Source organism: Sturnus vulgaris, chromosome 12 (genome assembly GCF_052056855.1).
Source record: "Sturnus vulgaris isolate bStuVul1 chromosome 12, bStuVul1.hap1, whole genome shotgun sequence".
NCBI lineage: Eukaryota > Metazoa > Chordata > Aves > Passeriformes > Sturnidae > Sturnus > Sturnus vulgaris.
Genome location: NC_142254.1, coordinates 1,586,878 through 1,610,339, shown reverse-complemented (window position 1 = coordinate 1,610,339; position 23,462 = coordinate 1,586,878). Strand labels below are relative to the sequence as shown.

At 49.9% G+C, this 23,462-nt stretch overlaps 1 protein-coding gene across 1 annotated transcript; it reads right to left on the bottom strand.

Annotated features, from left to right (window-relative positions):
• Positions 1 to 968: 968 nt before the first annotated feature.
• On the bottom strand, positions 969 to 23,121 carry LOC148222312 (axonemal central pair apparatus protein HYDIN-like). Its single transcript, XM_088172226.1, has 17 exons — positions 23,033 to 23,121; positions 20,482 to 20,559; positions 19,988 to 20,180; positions 19,717 to 19,785; positions 18,793 to 18,892; positions 17,450 to 17,568; positions 16,071 to 16,294; positions 12,461 to 12,534; positions 10,747 to 10,979; positions 9,839 to 9,939; positions 8,463 to 8,598; positions 7,850 to 8,014; positions 6,835 to 6,987; positions 4,147 to 4,385; positions 3,484 to 3,649; positions 1,983 to 2,192; positions 969 to 1,118 (listed from the first exon to the last, which is right to left on the bottom strand). Exons 1-17 carry the CDS (start codon positions 23,119 to 23,121, stop codon positions 969 to 971), a joined length of 2,499 nt encoding a protein of 832 aa, XP_088028352.1.
• Between the last annotated feature and the right edge of the window lie 341 nt (positions 23,122 to 23,462).

The window sequence follows — 23,462 nt, the reverse complement described above, 5'->3', positions numbered from 1 at the left end:
GTTTGATTGGGACCACCCCCTTTCTTTCTTTCTTAAGAAAGACTTTTCAGATACAATACTTGCTCTGTTTGCAATTTACTTTCATCTGAGAAATCTAGCAATTAGAATTCTCCTCTGTTCCCCTTACAGCAGCACAAGACACTAACTGTGAAGGACAACCACTCTGCTACTGGGACTGTAACACTTCAGACCAGGAGAAGCAGAAGCAGGCAAGGAGAAACGCCCCTCAAGGTTGGGCTGGAAAGTGCCTCCCTCCCATTGGCCTTTGCAGGCACATGTTAATGTCTTCAGTTCTATTGGTTGGTACAGTTGTTCCATCCCTGTTCTGCCCTTGTTCACCTTGTATGTACCCTTTCTGGAATGTTCTTCATTTCCTTGATGCCCATTGGCTATGTTTTGCCATATTGCTCCACCCCTCTTATCCTATTGTTTCCCCTGGTTGGCTGCCCCTCCTCTGCACCACTTCTGCCTGTCCCCATTGGACCTTGACCCTCAGACCCACCTCTTTCATCCCATATTTAACCCTGTGCCCTCAACCCAGTTTTGTCTTTGTCCTTGGACTGCCTTCAAGACCCAAGAAACCTTCCCTCAGATTTCCATGCCAAGACCCATCCTTTGCCTGTTTTCTCAGCTACTTTTTGTTTTTAGCAAGCATGCTCTGGGCTCCAAAAGCACAGGCCGTTCTCAGAGGAACCCAGTGAAGCGCACTGCTTCAAGTGACCAGCACACTTGTGCCTCCCACTGGTGTCTGCCCTGTGACAGCAGAGCCACCCACCCACCAGCCAAGGCCACGAGGGAGTCTATCAGGAGAACACTTGCTTCTCTGCCCCCAGCAGAAATTACTTACAGCCCTCTCTCTCTAATGGCTGGGTTTGGGGTTTTCCCCTCTGACTTTTCCCCCCGCTTCCCTCCCTCCTTTTTTTTTTTCCCTTTAAAATTCTCCTGGGCCACCTGACACAGGGCTGGGGTCAGTCGCTTGTGCTACTTACAATGGTGGGGTTGACCACAAACACGCCAGGCAGATGTTGCTCTGCAATGCTAAGGTTTAGCACCCAGTTGAATTCAATCTTGCCAGTGTTCGCCAGGGTGACTGTGCTGTGATGAAGGTTATTAAACATCTGGAGAGAAGGCATAGGAGCGGGAAGTTACAGACCCAGGCCTGCTGCTGGGAGTCTCCTTCCTCTCTCCCGGGGTTGAAAGCACACCCATCATGGGAGCAGAGACCAGGGAGCAGATACGGGCACCTGGGAACCTAAGGAACCCCCAGGCACAGGGCACCTGCACAGGACCAAGGAGCTCTGGCAGCACACAGAGGTGTGCTAACAACCATGTGAGGGCCAGTAATAAATGAACCAGGGGACACAGGCCCTCTGCACTCTGAGGGGTCACCAACAGCCAGGAGAAGCAGAGACAACACTGAGGCGTCTCAGAAGAAAAGGCACCTGCATTTAAGTATTGGCAAGCAACATACACACAACAAGGGCGTCACAGGGCAACACAGACAGAGCCAGCAGCTGGAAATATCTGGGGGTTTTCAACTGAAAAAGAGTGAAGTGAGGATTATTCTGAGACAGTCTCTCCAACTATAGTGACTGAAAGCATAACTTCTTCCCTTAATTAATGTGTGGATCAAGCAAGAGCTTTAGACAAGAGCATTTCCTTGGAGGTCAGGCTTTAGGAGTGGATCAGTAAAGGGATGTCGCAGGGACATGCCCCTCAGAGGATCCCCACTGGGACCCTGCTTGCTGCAAGAGGCAGTGTTAGGTACCCTGAAAAAGAGGCATTCCCAACATCTTAGAGAGGCTTGGAGATGGCCATATTAAACCAGCTTGGGTGCCGGATGTGTCCCTCAAAGGTTGTACTTCCAAGCCCCAGAGCCAACAAAGGGGCTGGAAGGGAAGAAAGCCCTGGACTGAGGTGGGCAGGAACCCACTGGCCGTGGTTCCAAGGCAGGGAGCTGTGCCAGGGCACATGTGTGGTACCTGAAAGCCGCAGTTGATCTCCCGCTGGCTCAGGGAGTAGCTGAGGTATGAGGTCTCCCCAGTCAGCCCCACCTCGTAGGTGGGGCCTCCCTCCACGTGGCACAGTGCTGTGACACTAGCAGTGGTGTTGGGGTGGCCAGAGAAGGTGAAGGAGACTTGCTGTCTCTCTCCTGGCTGCAGCACGCCCGACTGTGGCAGGATACTGAAAGCCTGGAGGACAGGAGAGATTGAGATGTTGAGTGTGGAAATGGATGCAGAAGAGCATCTTGGAGCAAACTGCAGCTATAGCCAGAGGGGCCTATTCCTCAAACACAGCCAGAATCACCCTGATGTCATCCTGCATCCATGCCACTGACCAATGGAGGGACCATGGGGAAAATCTTCTTCCACACTCACAGATCAATGCATTCATTAATCCAGTACATTCAAGTGAACTTGGATGTCTCCTGGCAGTAGAAACTCTCTCGGATGCCCAGCTTGCCTTTAGAAAGCATTTCTTACTGCTTTTAGAAAAGGAAGAGACTCAAAGTGAGAGCTCTTGGAGCTCAGGGATGTCAGCGAAGGACTCCAGCCCAGATCATCTGACTCCTGAGGCTTTTCCCCTCGCTCTCTGACATATATGCTGCATTCTCAAGGTGCTACAGCAAAAGCTCCTGCAAAAATTTCCTATGGACCACCTGATGAGGTCCAGGGGGAGCAATGCCCTCCATAGGTGCTGCACAGCATCCTTGGGCAGCCCTACATGTCCTGCACAGCCTTTCCAACAACCAGTTGTTTCAGCAGCGCTTTGTGATGGGTCTGGAGGGATGTGAGGCCCCTCTGTGTGCAATGCTGAGGGCCACCAATGGGACTGGGAGCTACAGCCCTGCTTGCCACACTGAAAATGTGGAAGAGAGAGATTCCCTCTTACTCTCTCCACTTCGAGGGCACTCTGTGGTACATCCGCGGATAACCTGAATCCCCCCAAACCTAGTGGGACGTAATACTTTTCACAAGTATGTGGCGGCACCTGAAAAACAAGCCATTTTCTATGCTAGGAGGAAGAGACAGCCACTTTGCAAAGTCTCCGTTTGTAAGACAGCTTCAGGGCCACCACTGCAATACCAGCTGTCAGGTGAAAGCAGACACCTGGAAACAGGTGGTCTGGCTGGGTTGGGAAGAGGCTACATGGAGATCAGGACTCATCACAGCTTGCTCTGGGAAGGAAGCTGGAGGTCTTGTCATCATGATGCAGATAAAAGCCTCATCTTACATTGTGAAGAAAACATGGCAAAAAAATCCCACACTCAGCACAGGTCTGCAGGATCTCAGCAGTCTTCTCCAAGGAAAACTCTCCTATTTCTCCCTCCCACACACCTCATGTCCAACCACTGGCTCTGCTGCCCAGCCCATTCTCAAGGCACAGGACAGCAGGGCAGCAAAAAGGGAGGTCAGCAAGAGCATTACTTGTTGGTGGTAAGGTGGGGAGGCAACACAAGCAGTAGTGTACAAGAAAATCTACCTCTGCTCCTAAAGACTGGGCAGGATCCCACGATTCTCTCAGGGCTGTGGCTGGGTCCTCCCCATTTCTAATCTTGAAGCGTCTCATTTGAAACGCCGAGTAATCCAAACTCGTTCTCTTCTCCTTTGGTGGCTGGGGTTTGAACTTAGTTGGGTAATGCTCATACCTGGAAAATAACATAACTATGAACAGGGACCTGCTGTGGGAGGAAGGGACACCTGCACGAGTAGCTCCTGGTCAGGATGCAGCTGCTGGGTGGGTGCTGGTGCCTTGAACTGAGAAATGGTTTGATCCAGCCCTTCTTAATCCAGGCTGGAGCAGGTCTGTTCTAAAGGCAGCCCAGCGATGATGGCACTGAAGTAGCACTGGTGCAGGCAGCTGCAACTGCTTGCATCGAGGGACTACAGAGGACAGGGATTAAAACCTTGTGGGGATGCAAAAAGCACAGTGGGAGAGGAAAAGACAGAGAAGGCAAGCAAAAAGGTGAGATTTGAGTCACCAAGGGGCACACCCGGCCAGTGATGAGCCAGCACAGCCCTCCCAGTGCCCAACGCTAGAAACTCTGCAGCTCTACCACGTATTTATCAGGAATGTTTCCTTGAGAGCAGTGGAACTGCTCCTTGTTGAGACAGGAGGAGAGGTGGGAGTGGAGAGATCTCCTACCTGAATTGGCATCCCAAGCTGAGCTCTGGGACGAATGGTTTGTCTATGACAATTTTGGTGCCAGTGCCCACAGCCACCAACATAAATGTGGTCCAAAGGCTGTTCCCAATGAACAGCTGGACAGTGTCAGCAACAAGCCCAGCGTCATCCAGGGTTGCTGTGATAGTCACAGGAATCTTGCCCCTAGTGGGGATCACTCCTTGTCTGGGTTCAATAATGTAGCAGTGGGGTTTGCAAACCTGTAAGACAAGCATAATATGCATGTAGGATGGCAACCATACAGCCTGCTGTCTTGTGCTATATAAGGAAAGGAAAGACTAAAGAGGGGAGGATAAAAATCGTAAAGGCTCAATTTCCCTAAATTTAAGCAGCAGTATCAGGCAACAGCAGAGCTTATACCACCTGTATTTTCCTCTCCTTTAATGGACTCACCTAATTAAGCCAGTTTTACCCGACCCAAAGGACACTTATCCTCAGGAGAGTGTTCCTTTCCCAGTCTTTCTCTGGAGTATGTGTCAAGGAAAGCTGCTTTCTCTCTCCTGGCTTCTTACAAAGGCTTAAGGCCCGAGGGAGCCAGGACTGCTCAAATGCCATTCCAGAAACCACACAGCTGGAGGACACTGCTGAGAGCCTGAAGAATAAGCCTGCAAAGCCAGCTGAGCAATACCCCAACACCAGACTATTCTTTCCCGAGGGGCCATCAGTGCTTCTCAACATCCCCTAAAGGACTGAAGCCCTCACTTCCCACTGATCATCAGCTGTAGAGAGGTGCCCCAGTGCCCTCTGCTTTGGAAAAGTCACCTCTGAATGGTTACAGCCGAGCAGGAAAGCAGGAAGCAGAAGAAAACTGAATGACATGTCATGGGTGGGCATGGCCCACTCTTCCCAAGAACTCTTGTCATCTGCTTTCTCATGGACTTCATGGATTGGGCAAGAGAGCCCCGGGGAGGGGGAAAGGCCTTGCAGCAGCACAGCTGCACAAACACAGTTCTGCAGGTCCAGCCCTGGTACGAGCATGTGAAACCCATCCTTTACATGCCAGGCCCAGCCAGCCAAGGTGCATTGCTCCCTGCAGAGGCTGAAAGCAGAATTTCATTGTGGAGTTAGAGAAAGCTGTCCTGGAAAAATCCCTCACTTTAAGGTTGCATTTATCCCCCAAACAGCTGGAAAAGCAGCAAGAGGAAAAGTTCACGCCCCTCTTCCTTGGCTCAGGAGGCTGAGCCTGGACTCTCCCACACCTCTGATGCTTTATCCACGGACTGAAGTCCACAGTATCAGGTTGTATCCAGCTCCACAAGTTCAACGCACCCAGCATGAAGAAGAACAAACCTCCAGCTCCTCAAAGGTCTCCCCCTCCAATCAGACATCCCAACGCAGTCTACAAGCCCTTCCTGGCTGCACCAGCCCTGCTCCCCATGCCAGGGGAGCAACACCAGCTCCTTCTGCCCTATGCAGCCTCCACATATTAAGCAGCCTTTCTCAGCAGCTGCTCCCCAAAGGTGTGTTTTTTCTTAAATGGTTTGCTCCTGTTCCCCCTAGGTTGTAGGTTTAGCCTAAGTTGTACCCTCCTACCCAGGTGTCAATCTTCCCTAAGACCTACCCTTTCTTATAGAATGTTCTCTGTGCCTCCTGCTCCTGAATTGTCAATCCCACATTGTACCTGCCTCTTGTGGAATATTCTTTGCCCCTTCCCCCTGCCAAGCTGTCAATCTCTGCTTGTGCCAACCCCCTGCTTGGAAATCCCCTGCAGAAATCCCCTAATCTTGGAAGCCCCATTGGTTTGTTTAAATTGCTCCATCCCGCTATGTTTCCTCACTGCTTAAAGTACTGGAAACCCTGCCTCGTGCTCCTCCCCAGTCTTCCCCCTCTTGGTTGAGAGTTTGTACCCTCCCCTAGAACCTCCCCTGTAGAAAAGTCCCCCGCACAGGCAGTGTGTGTCTTTTGTCCCTGAGCCCTGCTTGGAATGGATTGCCTGGGATTCCACGCAAAAGTTCCCTCTCTGGTCTTTGCCTCTGTCCTCGGTGCTTCAATGTATCTGTGTGCTGTAGAGAGCAAGCCCTGCTCTACTGCTGTGCAGACCATTGTTGGTCAGGGAGCAGCCACTCTCGGCGTGGGCTCAGGAGCTAGCTGGGGAACTCGGGCACCACGTCAGGCACAGAGGTCACAGGCTGTGGGGTGTCTACCCCCACACGGGGCTTTGTGTGGACAGCCCAACTGGCATGACCCACAGGAGATGTGAAAATTGCCTCCTCACGAGCAGCCTGAGGACACACCTCGCACTCTGCTCTCTAGTATTAACAGCAGTTTGGCACAAAGCAAACGTAGATGGAACAGGGAAACCACAGGGAAATCCATGCTCTCTGGGGAGCACAGGACCACAGCTTTCTCCTGATCTCAGAGCTCCAAAAATGTGACACGCACAGCTAAAGACCTTCCCTAAAATTAAGGGAGAACTTGTCAACACAATCCAGACTAATTTCTGCTCCAACATCTCTGCACCTGATTTCACTGAGGGGTGCCCCAGATAAAACCTCCAGAGCCAGGCTCTTCTTGCCTCGCTCAGATGGAATATTGGAGTATCTTGCCTCCTCTCACGCAGGGTGATACGGAAATGTTGCATATAAAAACCAAGTCATGGCTGCTTCTGACCAGTCCATTTCCCTGGAAAACAGCCCCCCAGATACTTACTGTCTCTATCCTGAAGTCTCTAGGGACAAGACCTTCATTGAAGAGGCTAAAAGTTTGTGATTTAGGCTGTAGCGCTGGGATCCTGCCAAACTCTATCAGCCTTGGAACTGGATAGATGTCTGCCAGCCGTCCAGTGCTCTGTAATACTACACTCTGTTCCAGGAAGCAGGCGAGAAAGATTTTTTTAACAACCAAAACAAACCACAACACGGAAACCTAAAAAAAGCTTAAACAGCTCAACCCCTCTCAAGTTATTTCTTTAGGGACAGCTACCACTCTCCAGCTGAAATGCTGGGCTTTTGGGGAAAAAAAATGACATACTCATCTCTAAATTAAAAAGGATTAAGGTAAGAGAAACTTTCAAGCTACAAATTATTGATCCCAAGGTAAAAGCTTTGCAAGAAATCTCTGGTTAAGAGCAGGCTACAGTTAAACAACTGGTTACTGTGGTGGGGAGAAACCCTCCTCTTTAAGGTAAGCAGCCTGAAAGCAACTGTTTTGTCAAACTTCAGATTCCCTGGCACAGCTGGCACTGCCTGTCCTTCCTGTTGACTGATTTACATGCAGTGCCAGAATGGCCCAGGTTCAGATGTTTGGTGTCATCCAGGGAATTTGGCATCATCATTTCCATATGTTGTAATACACGTTTAAATCCTTGCAACTACTCTTCAACTGCCAGCTTTCCCTTCTTTTACAGGAAGCTCAAGGTTCCCAGAAGTCTTTCACATCCTCTTTTGTGCTCAGAGAGAGGAGAAGACATTTTAAAACAGATGTTTCCAAAGTTAATAGCATTTTAAAGGTTAGTCAATTAAAATGACCCTCAATTCCAGCTTAGATGAACTACATTCTGTGTCAGACACTGAGATTACCAGCTGTAAGGCATGAGCTGTTTACACCACCAATCCCTTCTGGCCTCCACAGCAGCCTGTGCCTGTTTTCCCCAGAAGAATCCCTGTACACTTTGCACCCTGGCAGGACGAGTTGCACAAAGGCACACATCTCCCCTCGCACTCACCCGTGGGTTTCTCTCATCCCCGAACACGCCGATAACAACACTGGTGCGATGCTCGCCCAATGTTTGGACTTCGAGTACAACTGGAATCTCTGCAATGCTGTGAGGCTGGACAATCCCACAGGGCTGGGGGCTGGAGTAGAACACAGGAGTGTCCTCCATGCGTTTCTAGAAGGGACAGAATCAAATGCAATTTCAGAGAGACCTCTGAAGAAACTTTATAAACTCCTTAACATCCACCATAACAGCAACTGACACACATTTTTAAAAATCCCCAGGACAAAGGTAAAAGGCACAAAGAAGATGCAAGAATTGTAGGCTTAGCATTCTCAGGGCTCCTGCAAGGAGGCTGCCAGCACAGGCATTGGTGTCTGGGCTGGCAGCAGCTTTTCACAACCCTCTAAGATCTCCCACAAGAAAACTCCCTGCAGACTAGAACATAAACTGTTTCTTCAGGAGGTTAAACTTCATCCTAAAGTTTGCATTCATGTAGGATCCTGTTCTCAGCAGATCTTTAAGACTGAATAGAAACCAGCAAGGTCTTATCCAAACCCTTTTTCCCCCTAATAATCTCCTCAGTCATCTTTGCGACGAGGAGGTGGATGCGATGCCAAACCTGGGGAACAAGCCCGTAGCAGCCAGGAAGGTCGGTGTCATTCACAACGAGGAACTTCCTCTCATATGGCACCTTCGGGCGGCACTCATCGTACAGCAGCATGTGGGGGTACACTCGCAGCTCAGGAACGAGACATCTGGGCAGAGATGACCCCAAGAGAATCAGAGATACTGAGGGAACGGAGAACGTTTACCCCCGAAGATTGTGAAATGGAGCATAATACATTTGTCACTGTCAAACAGACATTTAACAGCCCTACAGTGATCAATTGCCTTCAAAGTCTTCCCACTCAAACATGTCTTGTCAAGGAGGGGCAAACCCTGAGAGGCAGCAGCCAGAGGCTGCCAAGTGCCCTAGGCAGAGCACTTTGTCCCACAGCTGCCTCAGCCCCTCCTTTACCCAAGAAGGCTTGCAAGGACTCCTGTAACAGTCCCAGTGATCCATGAGCTCTGAGGGAGCCTTCCCAAAAAGGATCAGTGCTCACTAAGGCTCAAGGAACACACAACTAGTGTGTCAGTAGAAATGACTCCCTTCTCTCCCATGGCACTGTTGCCCTGCCTGAGAACTCAGCTGTTTGCCCCAGCCTTGGAGGGCTCGGCACACCACCTGCCCTACAGAATGGGTGATCACCCCCTCCCAGTTCCTACAGCTCTCTCAGTCCTTCACAGGTCCATGCACTGCCTGTCCCCAATTTTACACCTGCTTAACGAAACTGCAGCCCAGGCACTGACTGGATGGCTCTGCCTGGGAGAGGGAAGAGCACCAGGGAACTGCATCCCTCTTGTCATAAACTGATGCTCACAGTGGCATAGCAAGATAGAATTTGGCTGCAGCAAGAACAAGTTTTGGTTTAAGTCTGAGAACATTAAAGCTTCAACATGGGAAGCAGAGGGAAGGAGAAAAACGAGAGCTGGCCTGCCACATCAAGGGCTGTTTATCCCTCGTAAGATCTTGCCCTCACCACTCTTGCTGTGAGCCACTTCCCCGCTGTCACGTGCCCTCATGAACAGAAGCAGACCCTGACTCTCAGCAGCTGCTTGGTGTGTCCCAAAGCAATGCAGGGTGGTTGCAAGCCAGCACAACTCCACCTCTTGCAGGAAGAAGGAGAGGAGGCCCTCGGGAAATTTGTTGCACCTCAAGCACCAAAAACCAGGCCAAGAAATTATATCATTCCTGGTCCCTTTAGAAAAAGGCCCAGGACCGTGCTGGGCTGTGAGCAGCGGTGCTTTTCACCACAGGCTGCTTTCCAAGCACTGCTGTTCTCACATGCAGCTGGGCAGAACATGAGGCCATTAAACAACACTTCTCCATGGGAGCTGAGCCAGCAAACCCTGGTCAAGGCAGTGTGCTGGGGGAGGCCAGGGAAGTGCTGGTACCTGGCCGTGATGCTCAGTGATGCCACTCCACTGCCAAAACCCTCCAGGTCCACCAGCATTCTCCGGTAGAATTCCATCACGGTGTTGGAACACAGGGTCACCTGGTGGAAGAGAAGAGCAGTGAATTCTTCCTTTAAAAAGCTCATTACCCACATGTGATATTCTCCAGTTCTTGTTGCATGATAAGGAAAGGGAGGATTTGGCCTTAATTCTTCTGCTGGTCCATGTGTAGAGCACAGTCTGTGAGAGTAACAAAAGCTTTCTGGCAATACCAGATTTGATCAACACACCTTGCTATCAGGGTCAGCTAAATGAAAACATTAGACTAAAGCTTTCCACACCACTGTATTCAAATTAAGGCGCCAATTTTTCATCTGACTACAATGACGTAAATGCAGAGGAAATCTGCTGACTTGCACAGAATGAGCTTTACAGCAGGAAGCTGAGGGCAAAGGGTGGCCCAGCAAGTGCTGGGCAGTTCGTAGCTGCAGAATGTTTTGTCTCTTCTGGAGATCCCTGCAGGGAACACAAATCATTCTGCTCCCCAGGACAGCAGAAGCCAAACCAAGAACAAAAGGAAACTGCTTTATACAATGGCATCTCTCTAGCTGCCACCCTCTGTCCTCATCCTTCCTCTGCCCATTTGCAATCAAAGAAATTACTCTCAAAACCCCAAGAATGGCTTCAGTACTTGACTATATGGTATGTGATCTCGGCATATGGTTTTGGAAACCAAACAATGCTCCTTGAGGAATATCCCGAGTAAGGCAGCTAACAGAGGCCTCAGGCCAGTGCAGATCTCTTCCTCACACAATGCTCAAAGCTGGCAGCAGAGCTAAAGCCCTCCCACACTGCAGTGAAGCTTCAGCCCTGGTGCTGAAGCACGTATTGCTGGACTCTTCCCATACCTCGATATCCTGGTGTCCCTGGGGAGGGATGGTCCCTTGTTTGGGATTCATTGTAAACTCCCTTGGCTCCACATAAAAATGAATTCCTTCTGTCCAGGATGGGTCGCTGTCGTTGCGTATTTGGTCAAAGCTACTAACAGCAGGCTGCGTGCCGTCGTCAGACATGCGGAGCTTGAAGCTCAGGGGCACTGGGGAGGGGTTAGTGAGGCGGCAGGTCTTGGTGGAGGGAAAGCCTAGGAAAAGGACACAAATATCCATTTAGGCACCAGTTATGTCACGACTCTTGGTGGGAATATCCTGCTAGGATAAAAGTGTGATTGGGGTTTAGCTCCTTATTATCTGAACCACAGCTCACCAAAGAAGCTGCATGAGAAATTAATTGTCACTTAGCTCTCTTTGACACTGATTGCAGACTGCAGTCTTGAAAATGCCCAGTCTTAGCCCTGCTGAACACTGCAAGCTTCTCTCTTTCTGATGGAGAGGAGCTCCCTCACCTGCCCCAAACCAGCATGAGTTATTTGTCACTGATGAGTATGCACCCAGACCGAGCATTTACTCTGAAAATTCAAGCTGTAAAATTCCCTGTTAAGTCTGCCAACACTCCCACCATTTTCAAGAGATATAAACAGCGAGTTGTCATTGAGAGAAGCTACAGCAAAAGAACGAGGATGGAATCAGGAACTAGAACGTGATGCAAAGCACCCTACTGCAGTTTCTCTCTGCAGGATCCTTAAGGTATCTCTTGGTTTGGGCCAAACAGACAAAGCACGTGACGGCTCAGAGTTCACTCAGCTGGAGGCAAACGTGAGCCTTGCTTCGAGATTAGCAATCAGGAGCCATGTCCCATCTCACCCAACAAACAGGGACATCATACCCATGCTGTTCACTGTGATTGCTGCCTGCAAGGTTTTATTCTGCTTTAGCACTGAGATTTGCTTTCCATACTGGAAAGCCAGAGATAGAGCCACGTATGGTGCGGTGTGGAGGCCCAGGGGCCTGCCAGGGAGATACCAATCTCCATGCCCTGGAAGGACAGGCATGCCTAAAGGGCATTTAACTCAGGACGACAAAAAGGGTTTCTCCCCACAGTTCTTTGCTCCTCTATGTTAATGTACCCCAGTTATGTCATCCCTAACGCCCTCCCCAGTTCTGGGAAGTTCTCCTTTCCCTGTTTAGCCATTGCCTCAAATTTTCCACAGTGTTCCACCCCCGTTTCCTTATTGGTTGTTGCCCTTTGCCCCACCTTTGTACCGTCCCTGTGTTCTCAGCCCATTGGACCCTCGTGTTCTAGTCTGTCCCTTCTTGCCTTAAGCGTTGAATCTCCTTTGTTCTGGCTCTACTGCTCCTGGACCCCTTTAGTGTGTGGCCACAATAAACCTCCATCAGAACTCCATATAGAAGACCCCTCTCGTCTTTTCTCCATCAGCTCCTTTCTGCTAGCTGTGGCTGTGTGGGGGTCATCTTTCTATTCCGGGAAGATTCCCACCTTCCTTGGCAGACAGCTGTCTTTTAAACCAGGACAGAGACACCAGAAAATACTCCCTTTCTATTCCTTGGTACTCTTTGATCTCACAATGGCACCAGCAGCCCTGGAGTTCACACCCTGAAGAGGCTGCTGTGGCAGAACATGAGTGATGGATGCTTTCATGTTCAAATGGTCCATTTTGGAATGCACAGATCCCTCACGCTGTGTCCAAGCCCAGGGAACACTCACCAAAGGAAATGTCACCGAAGTCGAGCTCATTGACATTGAAGTGTACAGTTGGTTCAGGTTCAGAGACACATCCCCTGCGATGAGTAGGACAGAGGAGGAAATGAATTGGTTAAAGGGAATTGCAAAGTGTCTGGCTATCGTGGCTTGGGGCATAAAACCTGGTCAGGGGCACTGTGGGTTTCAAATCAACACAACGCCACGTGCTCAGCACAGTGTCCACGTGGACAGGAGGCAGATAAAGCCCAGTGGCATGCAACCAACAGCCACTGATGGGGCTTTGGCCACAGGGCAGGCAGGAAAAGTCCCCGAGTTGTTGGTAGTCCCATGAAGGACCCTGAAAACACACTCAGACATGGCTCCATGCCTTAGTTTCCCCATCTGTAATGTGATGCACATAAAGGTGTGTAAGAGTTGGTCTGGAATTTTTCCCTCATACGCCTCACGACTGTCGCAAGGGCAGAGGCTAAGGCCCCGAGGACTCCCACCCGCTTCTGGACAGGAGTTCTGGCCTGGTCGAGGTGGATGCTTGCCAAGTGATTGTTTGTGTGTGTGCTGTCCACGGTACAATGCTTTTGAGCAGGCACTAACTGAAAACTGCATGTTCTGCTTCTCAGAGCACCTCACAATGGCCCACAAATCTCCCCACCTCTTGGCCGGACACCACTCCCTTTGGAAAAGGACTATAAAAAGTGACTGTCTGAAGAGGATTTTTGAGAAGCCCCTGCAGAAGACACGTCTATTGGCCGGACCACGAGGATGCGTCTCATCTGTTGGTAGCTGTTCCCCCATTCCCCTCTTTCTCTCTCTCTCCCTTTACTTTGTTTCCTTTTATATTTCTCCCCTCTATTGCAAACACTGAGTAGCTGGCACTCAATAAAAGTGCACTGTTTTGAGTAAACTGATTGTTGTCCCCTGTTGTGTCTTCTGCACACCTGAGATCACATGAAGCAGCAGGACTCCCGCCTGTATTAACAGTGGATTGTGACAAAGTGTCCCTACAAACTTCTGTAACCAGCCTTTCCTGCTTTGCTACTTCTTAGCTGCAACTGCTGTTCCATGGAGGAGCTTTCTCAGGAGATTTTGACCCACACAATCATTACAGAGTTTTGAGACATGAAAACCCAAGCATTCTCTGAAAACAGCAGCAACAGTTCTACACAGTCAACAGGTGAATTCTAGAGGAAAGTAGGGAGGCTCAAGAGTCTGCCCCTGGGGCTGGAACACCAGCTCTGGAGGGGCAGAAGAAGGCAAGGAGAAACAGCACTCTAAGCTTATGGTGAGAAGTTCCTCCCTCCCATAGGCCTTTGCAGGCACATGTTAATGTCTTAAGTTCTATCGGTTTGTACAGTTGTTCCACCCCTATTCAGCCCCTGTTCACCTTATTTGTATTCCTCCTAGAATGTTCTCCCCTTTCCTGATCTCTGTTGGTTCTGATTTGCTGCAGTGCTCCACCCCTGTTATTCTGTTGGTTCCCCTGCTTGGCTGTCGCTCCTCTGCACCACTTTTCCCTGTCCCCATTGGACCTTGACCCTCAGACCTGCCTCTTTCATCCCATATTTAACCCTGTGCCCTCAACCCAGTTTTGTCTTTGTCCTTGGACTGCCTTCAAGACCCAAGAAACCTTCCCTCAGATTTCCATGCCAAGACCCATCCTTTGCCTGTTTTCTCAGCCAGTTTTTGTTTTTAGCAAGCGTGCTCTGGGCTCCAAAAGCACAGGCCATTCTCAGAGGAACCCAGTGAGGTGCACCAGTTCAGGACAGGACCAGTGTGGAGGGAGCAGAAAACATTCATTGAGCAGGAAACTTCTCAGTGTCCCTAGAACAGGCCCCATGGAAAACCATAGCTTAAAGATAAGAAACTGCTTGTTAAATGACAAATTAAAAAAGGAATTCAAACCCCCATTAGTGGACCCCCTGTTATCTTTCTGGTTCGTTTAGTGGTTCGTTTTCCTTTAGTATCTATAGGCTAGATTTGAATGTCAAATCCTTCGTGGATTGGTCAGAATGCCGAATTCCCTTGGTAACTGGTGCAAAATGTAAAACCCTCAAAAGATACCAAACCACCTTAGAAAGCCCAGCCGTTGAATATGCTAGACTGGATACCTTCATCGAATAAACTATGGAATTGCCCCTCTCTTCATGTTCCGATCTCTTCACTCTACTGGTTTGAGGGGGAGCTCCGAGCCAGATTCTATCCAGGCAAGGCTTGGAAGCGTGCCCTGTCTCTGAGGATGGCTTTGGCAGTCTTGGGGATCACAAGGGGACCCCAAAACCCACCGGCAACTGACCAGCTTGTCACCAGTGCACCAGCTGGCACAGCCAAGAGCAATAGGACATGCATGTCCTGAATCTACCACACCACCTCACTGTCCTTGATCTCAGCAGACTCCAAAAGTCACCAACATCCGCTGAAATGAGCACTTGAAGCTGCACAACACTCACGAGTTTATTTCATGCTTGATGCCAGTCAATGCCTACTCTGCCTTTTGGTTAAAAATCAGGGACCAGTGAACTGTGCCTTCTGTTGTGTTTACAGGACTGCCACTGGCTCTGCTCTACACATCTCAACAAGAGACACCTGCCCTTGCTCAAGGACAAAGCTGCTTATGCAATAACATCCCATGACCAGTTTGGGGGAGGGACAGAGGAGAATCAATTATTTGATGGTGAAAGGTTCCCTCTCGATTCCCAAAATAGAAAAGCAGTACTTCTCCTCCAAAAACAAAGCCAGCATAATTGTTTCTCTACTATGGACAGACCTACTCACTGCTTTTCTCTTGCTAAGCAATAACTTTCTTGTTCTTTTTTATCCATCTCCCTTATATTATTGGTATAATCGACTGCAGATTGCTTTCATTTCTTTACTGCCTTGAGTCAGGGCCTCCCAACTGCAGCAGGTAGCTCCAAAGCTCCAGAGCAGCCAGCATCAGCTTTCCTGCTTACACTACATCATGCTACCAGCACATGGCTCAGGCTAGCAGGGACAAGCCCTCGTGCTGCTGTGGTCCTGAGACTGAGCTCTGCCTCCCCTGCTATCACCCCTTCTCCCTTTTGCTGGGCCAGGATTATCTCTTGCAATGGTACCAGCCTACAGGATAATGCCCATGGGATCAGCCCTTTCCCGGCTGTAGAAAGGAGGCACCAGAGCACTCTCTGCACAGGAGTTGGGAGCACAGCCTGCCCCCCACAGCATGGCCATGACAGGTGAGGTGAGGCTGCTGCTGCCCGTTTGGGATGGATTCTTAAGGGAAGCTTTAAAAATCACTGCTGCTGGTGCCGAATCACCCAGGCTGGCCCATCTCCAACGCCCTCGGGGCCTTGCTGGGTGTTCAGGTGGGACATCCCAGAGCAGCTACTGCCCAAAGCTGATCCATCCCACTGCCTGCCACGGCCCAAGGCAGAGGGAGATTCCTGCAGGGAGGAGTCATTCCAGCTCCCAGGTACGACACATGGCAGCAGGCAGCCCCACATGAAGGCAATGCCAGGATCAGAGCAGAGATTAAGGCCTCAGGCAACACCTTTTTTTTTTCTGCTCAACCCCAAAATGAGGCAGGTGGGGGATGTCGCAGAGACAGCTGCAGATGTGCCCACCAAGTTCCCAGAGCCCTTACTTGATTGTCAGGATTGCAGACGTAGGAGATCCAGCCACGGAGAACTGGAATTCTTCCTCAAACCTCCCTGCTACGGTGGCATTGAAGGAGATCTGGATGGTCTGGATCCCACCTGGTGCAATGATGCCCTCCTCAGGTGCAAATTTGAAGCAGTAGCCCACGTTTGCGGTTGTCTGGATATAGGTGAAGGGAGCATCAATAGCTCCATGGTTCATCAGTGTCACCTGCAGCAGCAAGAAAATAAAATGGAAATACATGTGGAATCTTCCCTTGGTGTGAGTTACTGTCTAATGATGCAACTAACACCCAGGAAAGGCAGAAGATGCTTTGTGCTGCTGAATGGCAGAAGTCAAAAAAATACAACAGGACAAGTTCTGCCTTTGGGTTTTCATGCAAAGCAGTGGTAACTCCACATAACTGGAATCACCCTGGGGTTATCCCATGGACACAGAGCAGTCCACCTCTGGTCAGCATCACCAAGCTCATTCAGACCTGGCCCTGAGAGCAATGTGGGGTGATTGCAGCTGCACAGTGAATCACCACAGAGCTGCTGCTGCCCCAGCTAGCACAGCTCCAGCAGTACCATCAACTTATTCACCTTTTCTCATATCATGAAAACAATACATTGGTAATGAGGCATGAGCATCCATATGCATAGACAGCACCATCTTTTGGTAAGAAAACTCAGCATGTCTTTCCACATCCAAGCTCTTGAAAGTATCTGGCATGATGTAGTGCCTCATTTTTAAGCTCTTTCAATTGCTCTTTTTATTTCTTTTGTAAACTTGACACTATTGAGGGGGAGGCAAATAGGTAGAAAAATCCTTTGCTTTATTCCCAGGGACAGTCTTCTCTTTCTACAGTCAGAGATGCACCAAGGCTGAAGTGAGGGATTGGTCAGCAAGGGGAAGAACTCCCAAGGCCTTTGTAAGGGCCAGCACTGAGCCAGGAGGCTGGATGGCTTTCCTGTGACTTCCAGGAATAAGCAGGAGACACTTGACTGAAAATTGTTTGCCATGGACTGAAGGTCAAACGTGGCCAGTTTGTTCCAGCTGCTTCTGAAGAGCTCAGTACAAAGGTGTCTTGTGTCTGGAGCTGCCACAAAAGCCTCTGAACAAGCAGCTTTTTGACCCAGTGTTGCTTTCATGTGTCAAGCGCTTTTGCAGGAAGCCTCCCAGCTGATCCCCAAGGAAGGCTGCCCAAAAGCAGGGATTGGCGTTTCATGAACAACAGACACACCTTTGTGACCCCCCAGATTTGACCAGAACGTCAAATATCCCCTGCTCACAACTGCCCAGGTTGGCAGGAATTCCACAGGTCCACCAGGCTTGCTGCTGCCTCAGGAGCCATCAGGATCCATCCCAAGCCCTGCTGCTCACCTCACAGATGTAGGTGGTGTTGACAAAAATGTTCCCAAGGTTCAGTGCACGACAGCTGAATTCAACCAAGGGTCCTTGGCCTTGCCCTCTGAGGCGCAGGGGCAGCCTGCTCTCACGGCCTGCGGAGAGATGTCCATTTCAGTACAAAAATTCCCTCTGTTATACTGTATTTTCAAGGCTGCCTCAATGCCAGTCCCTGACTCTGAGACGGATGCAACCAACTCCTGATGCTGCAGGAGAAGATATGGACCCTTCTCGTCTCTCAGGAGATTTCCCTTGGGGCTGACTTCCAATTTCTAACCCATTCCTTGGGCTGCTTTCCAATTTTAGCCACCAGTTTGCTGAGTTTGAAATATCTCTGATGTCTTGTAGTGACAGGCCAAGAAGTCATGAGTAAAATGGAAAGAAAGAAAATTTAGGTTAGATAATAGGAATACATTTTTTTACTGTGTGGTTGGTGAGACACTGGAGCAGGTTCCCAGGGGAGTTGTGGAGGTTCCAGCCCTGAAGTGTTCAAAGCCAGGCTGGATGGGGCTTGGAGCTACCTGATCTAGTGGGAGGTATCCCTGCCCATGGCAGGCCTTGGCACTAGACGATCTTTAAGGTCCATTCCACCTTTAACATACTATGATTCTATGGTTTCCTTCCCATGCACTTAGAGGAGATTTGAAATCCATTCGCCGAAGGCACAAAGCTCATAAAGAGTTTGGCAATTGCCAAACTACCTGGCCCAGTAGCACAGGATTTTGTTGCCAAAGTCCTCAACTTCTGACACTCAGCACTGTGTTCTATTTCCACAGCCAGAGCTGCCAGGGGACAATTCCCACACAGGGACAGAAGGAGCTGCTGGCCAAGGGTGGTCCTTCTACAAACACCCTGGGCTCAGTGGGGCTCAGCCACCTCTGGTCTGGTGGTGTCTGGGCAGTGGGATGTGATCCAGGGTCAGGGAGCACATTTCTAACTCAGCTCCTTCCCTCTGATGATGGATCCATGTCACCTGGAGCCATCCTGGAGGTCAGTGGTCTAGAGGGACTTAGTGCTGGTTCACTAAAGCTGTTCTGCTCTCTAGCTCTTTGGCCTTTGTGGAAATGCTGGCAAAGTCACAGCATGAAAACTTTTCCCTGCACTGCCTGCGTTGTTGTGGGATCAGTAACCCAGACACAGGTGTTCTGAGCCCTGGCCTTGCACGAGAGACTCCATGGAAGCTGCAGGGACAGTGGGGATGTGCCAGCACTGCCCTGCTGACCAGGGACTCTTCCCAGCAGCTACAGGGGAGCCCAGCGGGCTCGGCCTTGCACCATGGCTTCACTGTGGGTGAGAGAAGCAGGGGAAAGGAGCTGTACCTGAGATGCTGCAGTAAGCCACACTTAGATACCCTAGTGCTTCTAGGGGTTTAAAGGTCACCTTGATTTCGGCCGAACAATTCGGCTTGATCTCTCCCTCCTAAATCAGAAAGAGACAGCAAAGCATTAATCTTCAAACTTCGCATTTCTTGTTTTCAACCACAGTCCCGTAAGCCTTTATTTAGAGCATCAATGATGAGTGAACAACACAAGGAGCCCTAGGAAACACTTCAAACCCCAGCTCAACACACTGCTGGAAGCTCTTAATGCTCAGCTGATCAGCTCCCACTCTCCACAACATTCCTACTGCTCTGACACAGGCTCTTGGTCACATCATGCTGCTGTCAGCTACAGTGGTATGCAACTGCCATTGTGCACTGGTGGCTCTTCTCAAGAAGAGAACCCTTCCTTGGAAATAAAAATATTAGTTTAACCTGTTTTGAAAGAAAGCAGACGTTAGGATTATTCTAGGTTTTACTCCAAGATGAGAAGGGATTTTGCACCGTGCAGCCACCAGGCATTCCTTATCTCTCACAATACCAATACTCAGAATCAAGGCTCTGGTTGATGGGAGGACTTGGGGGGTTTGCTTGCCTAAACAGAAAAGAAAAAGTTTTCTGTCCCTGTGTGCAAGAGAATTCAAGAGGCCCATTTCAACCTTCCACCTTTGTGTCCAGGCTTACAGATGACACTGGAAGGGAGACTCAGAAATAGTGCAAGTCATGGTTACAGGAAGGGATTGGCATTTCTGTGATGAACCTTGGGCTGAATTTGGCCTCCTTTTCCCAGTGACCCAACGCATGCTTCAGGTCAATATGTGAACTGGCAGTGCTCCAACAGCCTGTGCTAAACCCCACGCACCACGTGCCGGGGAAGCCCCTGCCTACAATAACTGCTCCCTGTGGACACTGCAAGGACACGCACCGAGTGCCCTTGAGCTCGAGCCCTGGCAGCAGAGCTCGGCTTTGTCAGGCTCCCAGTCTTGCCTTGAGCCTGCAGGGCAGAAATGCTTTTAGCAGGGAGCTCTGCAGCCGCACACAGAAACTCCATGACTTCCCTCTCAGCACATGGAGCCAGCTGAGGATCTGCCGAGTGACCGCAGCCGGCAGGATGGGGGCGGGGGAGGATGGATGGGAGGAGGAAGAGGAGGAGAAGGAGGAAGAGGAGGAAGATTCGGTTCTCAGCGATCACTTACCATTGGCTCAATGGAAAAAATGTCATCAGAGAAGAGCATGGGGTCTTCTTGCACCTTTTCCATCTCCTCCTGGACCATGTAGCTCAGGAGGGCAGTGTGATCTTCACTAGAGCCTTCCTCCTGCTCTGTATCTTCCTGCTCGATGAAGTTGTCCGGTGGCACCTCTTTCAGTGGCTGCAGCAAATAGCACTGCCTGCAGCCACAGGGAGAGACAAAGCCAGCAGGTTGTTTAATAAGCCACATACTTGCAGAGAGAAGTGTGAGTGCAGGAGAGCAAAGCACCTGGGGAGGAGGAGCAACAGCAGCTCCCCAGCAAGGGCTGACCCCAAGCCATGGGGATCCCAAATGGATCAGAGGATAACTTGTCCACTGGCACAGCAGGTAGATTTACTCCACACCTGCTAGCTCAGGAGAGTTTTGGAAAGCCAGCATCCCTCAGGAGAACCTCCTGGCTCAAAGCCTCTGCCAAAACTGAGGGAGAATCCACCAGTCACCTCAACTGGCTTTTCCCACCACTGAGCTGCTCGGGGGGGGGCAGATAAAGATCACGGAGCACCCACTGCAGGACTTTCCTGGGAAGGGGAGACGATGCTGGGTTGCAGCTATGTGTTACCAGCATCATCACTCTTTGTTTCTTCCATTTTGGACCTGCCCCGTTCCCTGCTCTGTCTTTCACAAGAGCACTTCCAAAGGAAATGGATGGATTCAGGCACCGCATCCCTTCAGTGACATTCAGGGTTTTATATGCATGAAAAGAGAGGCTCTGAGAGGGGGTGAGACTTGGTTGTGCAGGAGGGAGACAGCAAACTCCTGGAGAGACCTTTTCATGATCCAGAGCTTTTTGAGTCCCATCCCAGTACACGATAGTAGAATGTCCTGAGAGGGAAAGGATCCTGCACTATCTCCTCTCATAAACAAGTCCTCTCTGCTCTGCGATCCCAAAAGCTTCTGTGACAGCAGGACAGTGGCTTTGGAGCTAAAACCATCCCTAAGACTGGAAGTCAGGAAGAACAAAATGTCCTCGTGACAGTCTAACTGGCATGAAGACAGATGTAATTGGGAAAAAACCCACAAAACCAAAAGCAATTGGAAGTTGACCTTGAGGAAACCTAGTTGCTTCTGAGGGGAAAATAGATCACCTGGGCTCCAGGCTAGTGGGAAAAATGGAAATAAGCAGCCCAGGGAAGTAGCCAGAGAAGGTAATGGGATTTTCTTTTAACACAGAGAGCTTGTATGGAAGTCAGACACTGTGTAAGTAGATAGAGAACAGTGCAGAACCAAGAAACCCAGGGCACTAAAGGACCCTCTTGCCAGCCATTCGATCTCCCGGTCCTTTGCAGGCAATTTAAAATGGCTCTGGGGAGTGCGAGAGACCTGGCCCGAAGGAAACAGAGGCTTGCCACGGCAATTTGGGCACGGTAGTTTTGCACAGAAGTTTTCACACGGGAGTTTTGGCACAGCAGTTTTGGCACAGCAGTTTGGCACAGCAGTTTGCTCGGTGTTGTTTCAGTTTCTGCACAGCAGCTCACACAAACAGGCTGAGCAGAAAGGGAGCAGCCACCCACCCTCCTTGTGTAGTGAGTTGTGTCTTTTGGCTTGTTGTGAGGTGATTGCATGGTTTTTTTTCTTTCTTTCCTCTTTCTGCTTTTTTTTTTCCCCAGCAATGGTTTACAAATGATTAAAAGCCATTGCTGCTGCCAGCAAGAGTGTACTAACTCAAACAGAACCCCCCAGGAAGGACACAGCTGTCCAGGCCCCTGGCTGCAGGGAGGGTCTGAGCCTGGTGTTAGTATCAGAGGATAGTGCAAGAGACACCTGAGTGCAGTGTGAGCAGGTGAATGATCTGCTCTGTCTGGTGGCAGAGCTCAAGGAAGAAGTGCAAAGGCTGAGGAGCATTAGGGAGAGTGAAACAGAAATTAACTGGTGGAGTTACACCCTTCCAACCCTGAGAGAAGCTCACTGGAGTCTGAGGAGCTCTGCCCTTCTTGCGATCAGGCAGAAAGAGGACACCTAGGAGACGGTGGGGAATGGAAATGTGTCTCTGCTAGGGAGATAATAAAATTCCATCCTGACCCCCATCACCTCCCCAGGTGCCCTGACAGGATTGGTATGAGGTCCTGGATCCAGAGGGTCAGGCAGATGGCACTAAGGAAAAAATTCTGTCTGGAAAGTCTCCCAGTTGCTCTTCATCTGCCAGACAGATCACAGCCTCAAGTATTAAGAAGAAAAGAAGGGTAGTGGTAGTAGGTGACTCCCCTGTAAGGGGAACTGAGAGCCCTGTGTATCAACTGGATTCATTCCACAGGGGAGTCTGCTGCCTCCCTGGGGTCTAGGAACTAGATAGCACCAGGAAATTCCCTAATAACTAATGAACTTCATCTGCTCACCACTGTCTCTGGGGTGCAGTGACCATGAAATAATAGAGTTCTCAATATTTGGTGAAACAAGGAAGGGGCATCAACAAAACTTCCACTCTGGACTTCTGGAGGGCAGACTTCAGCCTGTTCAAGAGACTGGTTTGGAGAGTATCTTGGGAAACAGCCCTTAAAAACAAAGGGGTCCAGGAAGGATGGACATACTTCAAGAAAGAAGTCTTGAAGGCACAGGAGCAGACTGTCCCTGTGTGCTGAAAGACGAGCTGACAGGCAAGACAGCCAGCCTGGATGAGCAAGCAGCTTTTGAAGGAACTAAGGGGAAAAAAACAAAAAAAAAGAAAGAGGAAAGAGGGGCTGGCAAGTCATGAAATGTTTAAGGATGTTGCCAGGTCATGTAGGAAGAAGATTAGAGAGGCAAAAGCCCAATTAGAACTTGCGGAAATCCAGTCATTGCAATCAACCTTTCCTTCCCAAAATGCCATCCTTGGTTGGAATAGACATGGAACTGCAATGCTAAGTGCTGAGCTCCTGAAGCCTAGGACACACACCCTAGTGCCAGAGATGGTTTACTTGGCCTAAACCATTCAAAAGCACCAACACCCCCCTGAGGCCATACGTTAGTTTTAGTCTTGGGCCATGTATCTGACTGAAATGCATTTTTCAAACCAACCTCCTCTTCTCTTCATTCTCATCTTCCTCAGTAGGAAAAGTCTTCCACTGGAAGTGGGCTGTGATGTTACTCCTGTTCTCAATGAACATGGTTGTATAGTTTGACGTGTTGATAAAAGTCTTCCCAATCTTCACGGAATATGTGCTCAACCCAATGTTGGCATCTACAGCTTCTCCGTGAAGGTTTGTCTGGATGCTTTTTTCACCTGGAACAAAGCAATGAGGAGTCTTTGCTCAGCTCACTTGCTGATGGAAGCACAAGGAGCAGAGCAAACAACAGGTTGCACTAGAAAGTGTCATAGCTTTTAGCTGTATTAGCAGTTCCATGGATCAGTGCATTTGTCACATCCTGACAGCTCTGTGTGTACGGCGTGAGGATGTCCTGGGCACCTCCCTAAACACCTTATTTCTGAGTGTGTTTGTAGAGATTT

What these genes read in the sequence shown, in the direction of transcription:
- LOC148222312 (XM_088172226.1), bottom strand. Translation starts at nt 23,121, where the DNA reads ATGTTCATTGAGAACAGGAGTAACATCACAGCCCACTTCCAGTGGAAG. An exon ending in GGCTTACTGCAGCATCTCAG is followed by an intron (nt 17,569 to 18,792) that starts GTACAGCTCCTT and finishes ATCTCTCCGCAG; the next exon opens with GCCGTGAGAGCAGGCTGCCC. An exon ending in CCCAGTCTTTAGGAGCAGAG is followed by an intron (nt 2,193 to 3,483) that starts GTAGATTTTCTT and finishes CCTGTCCTCCAG; the next exon opens with GCTTTCAGTATCCTGCCACA.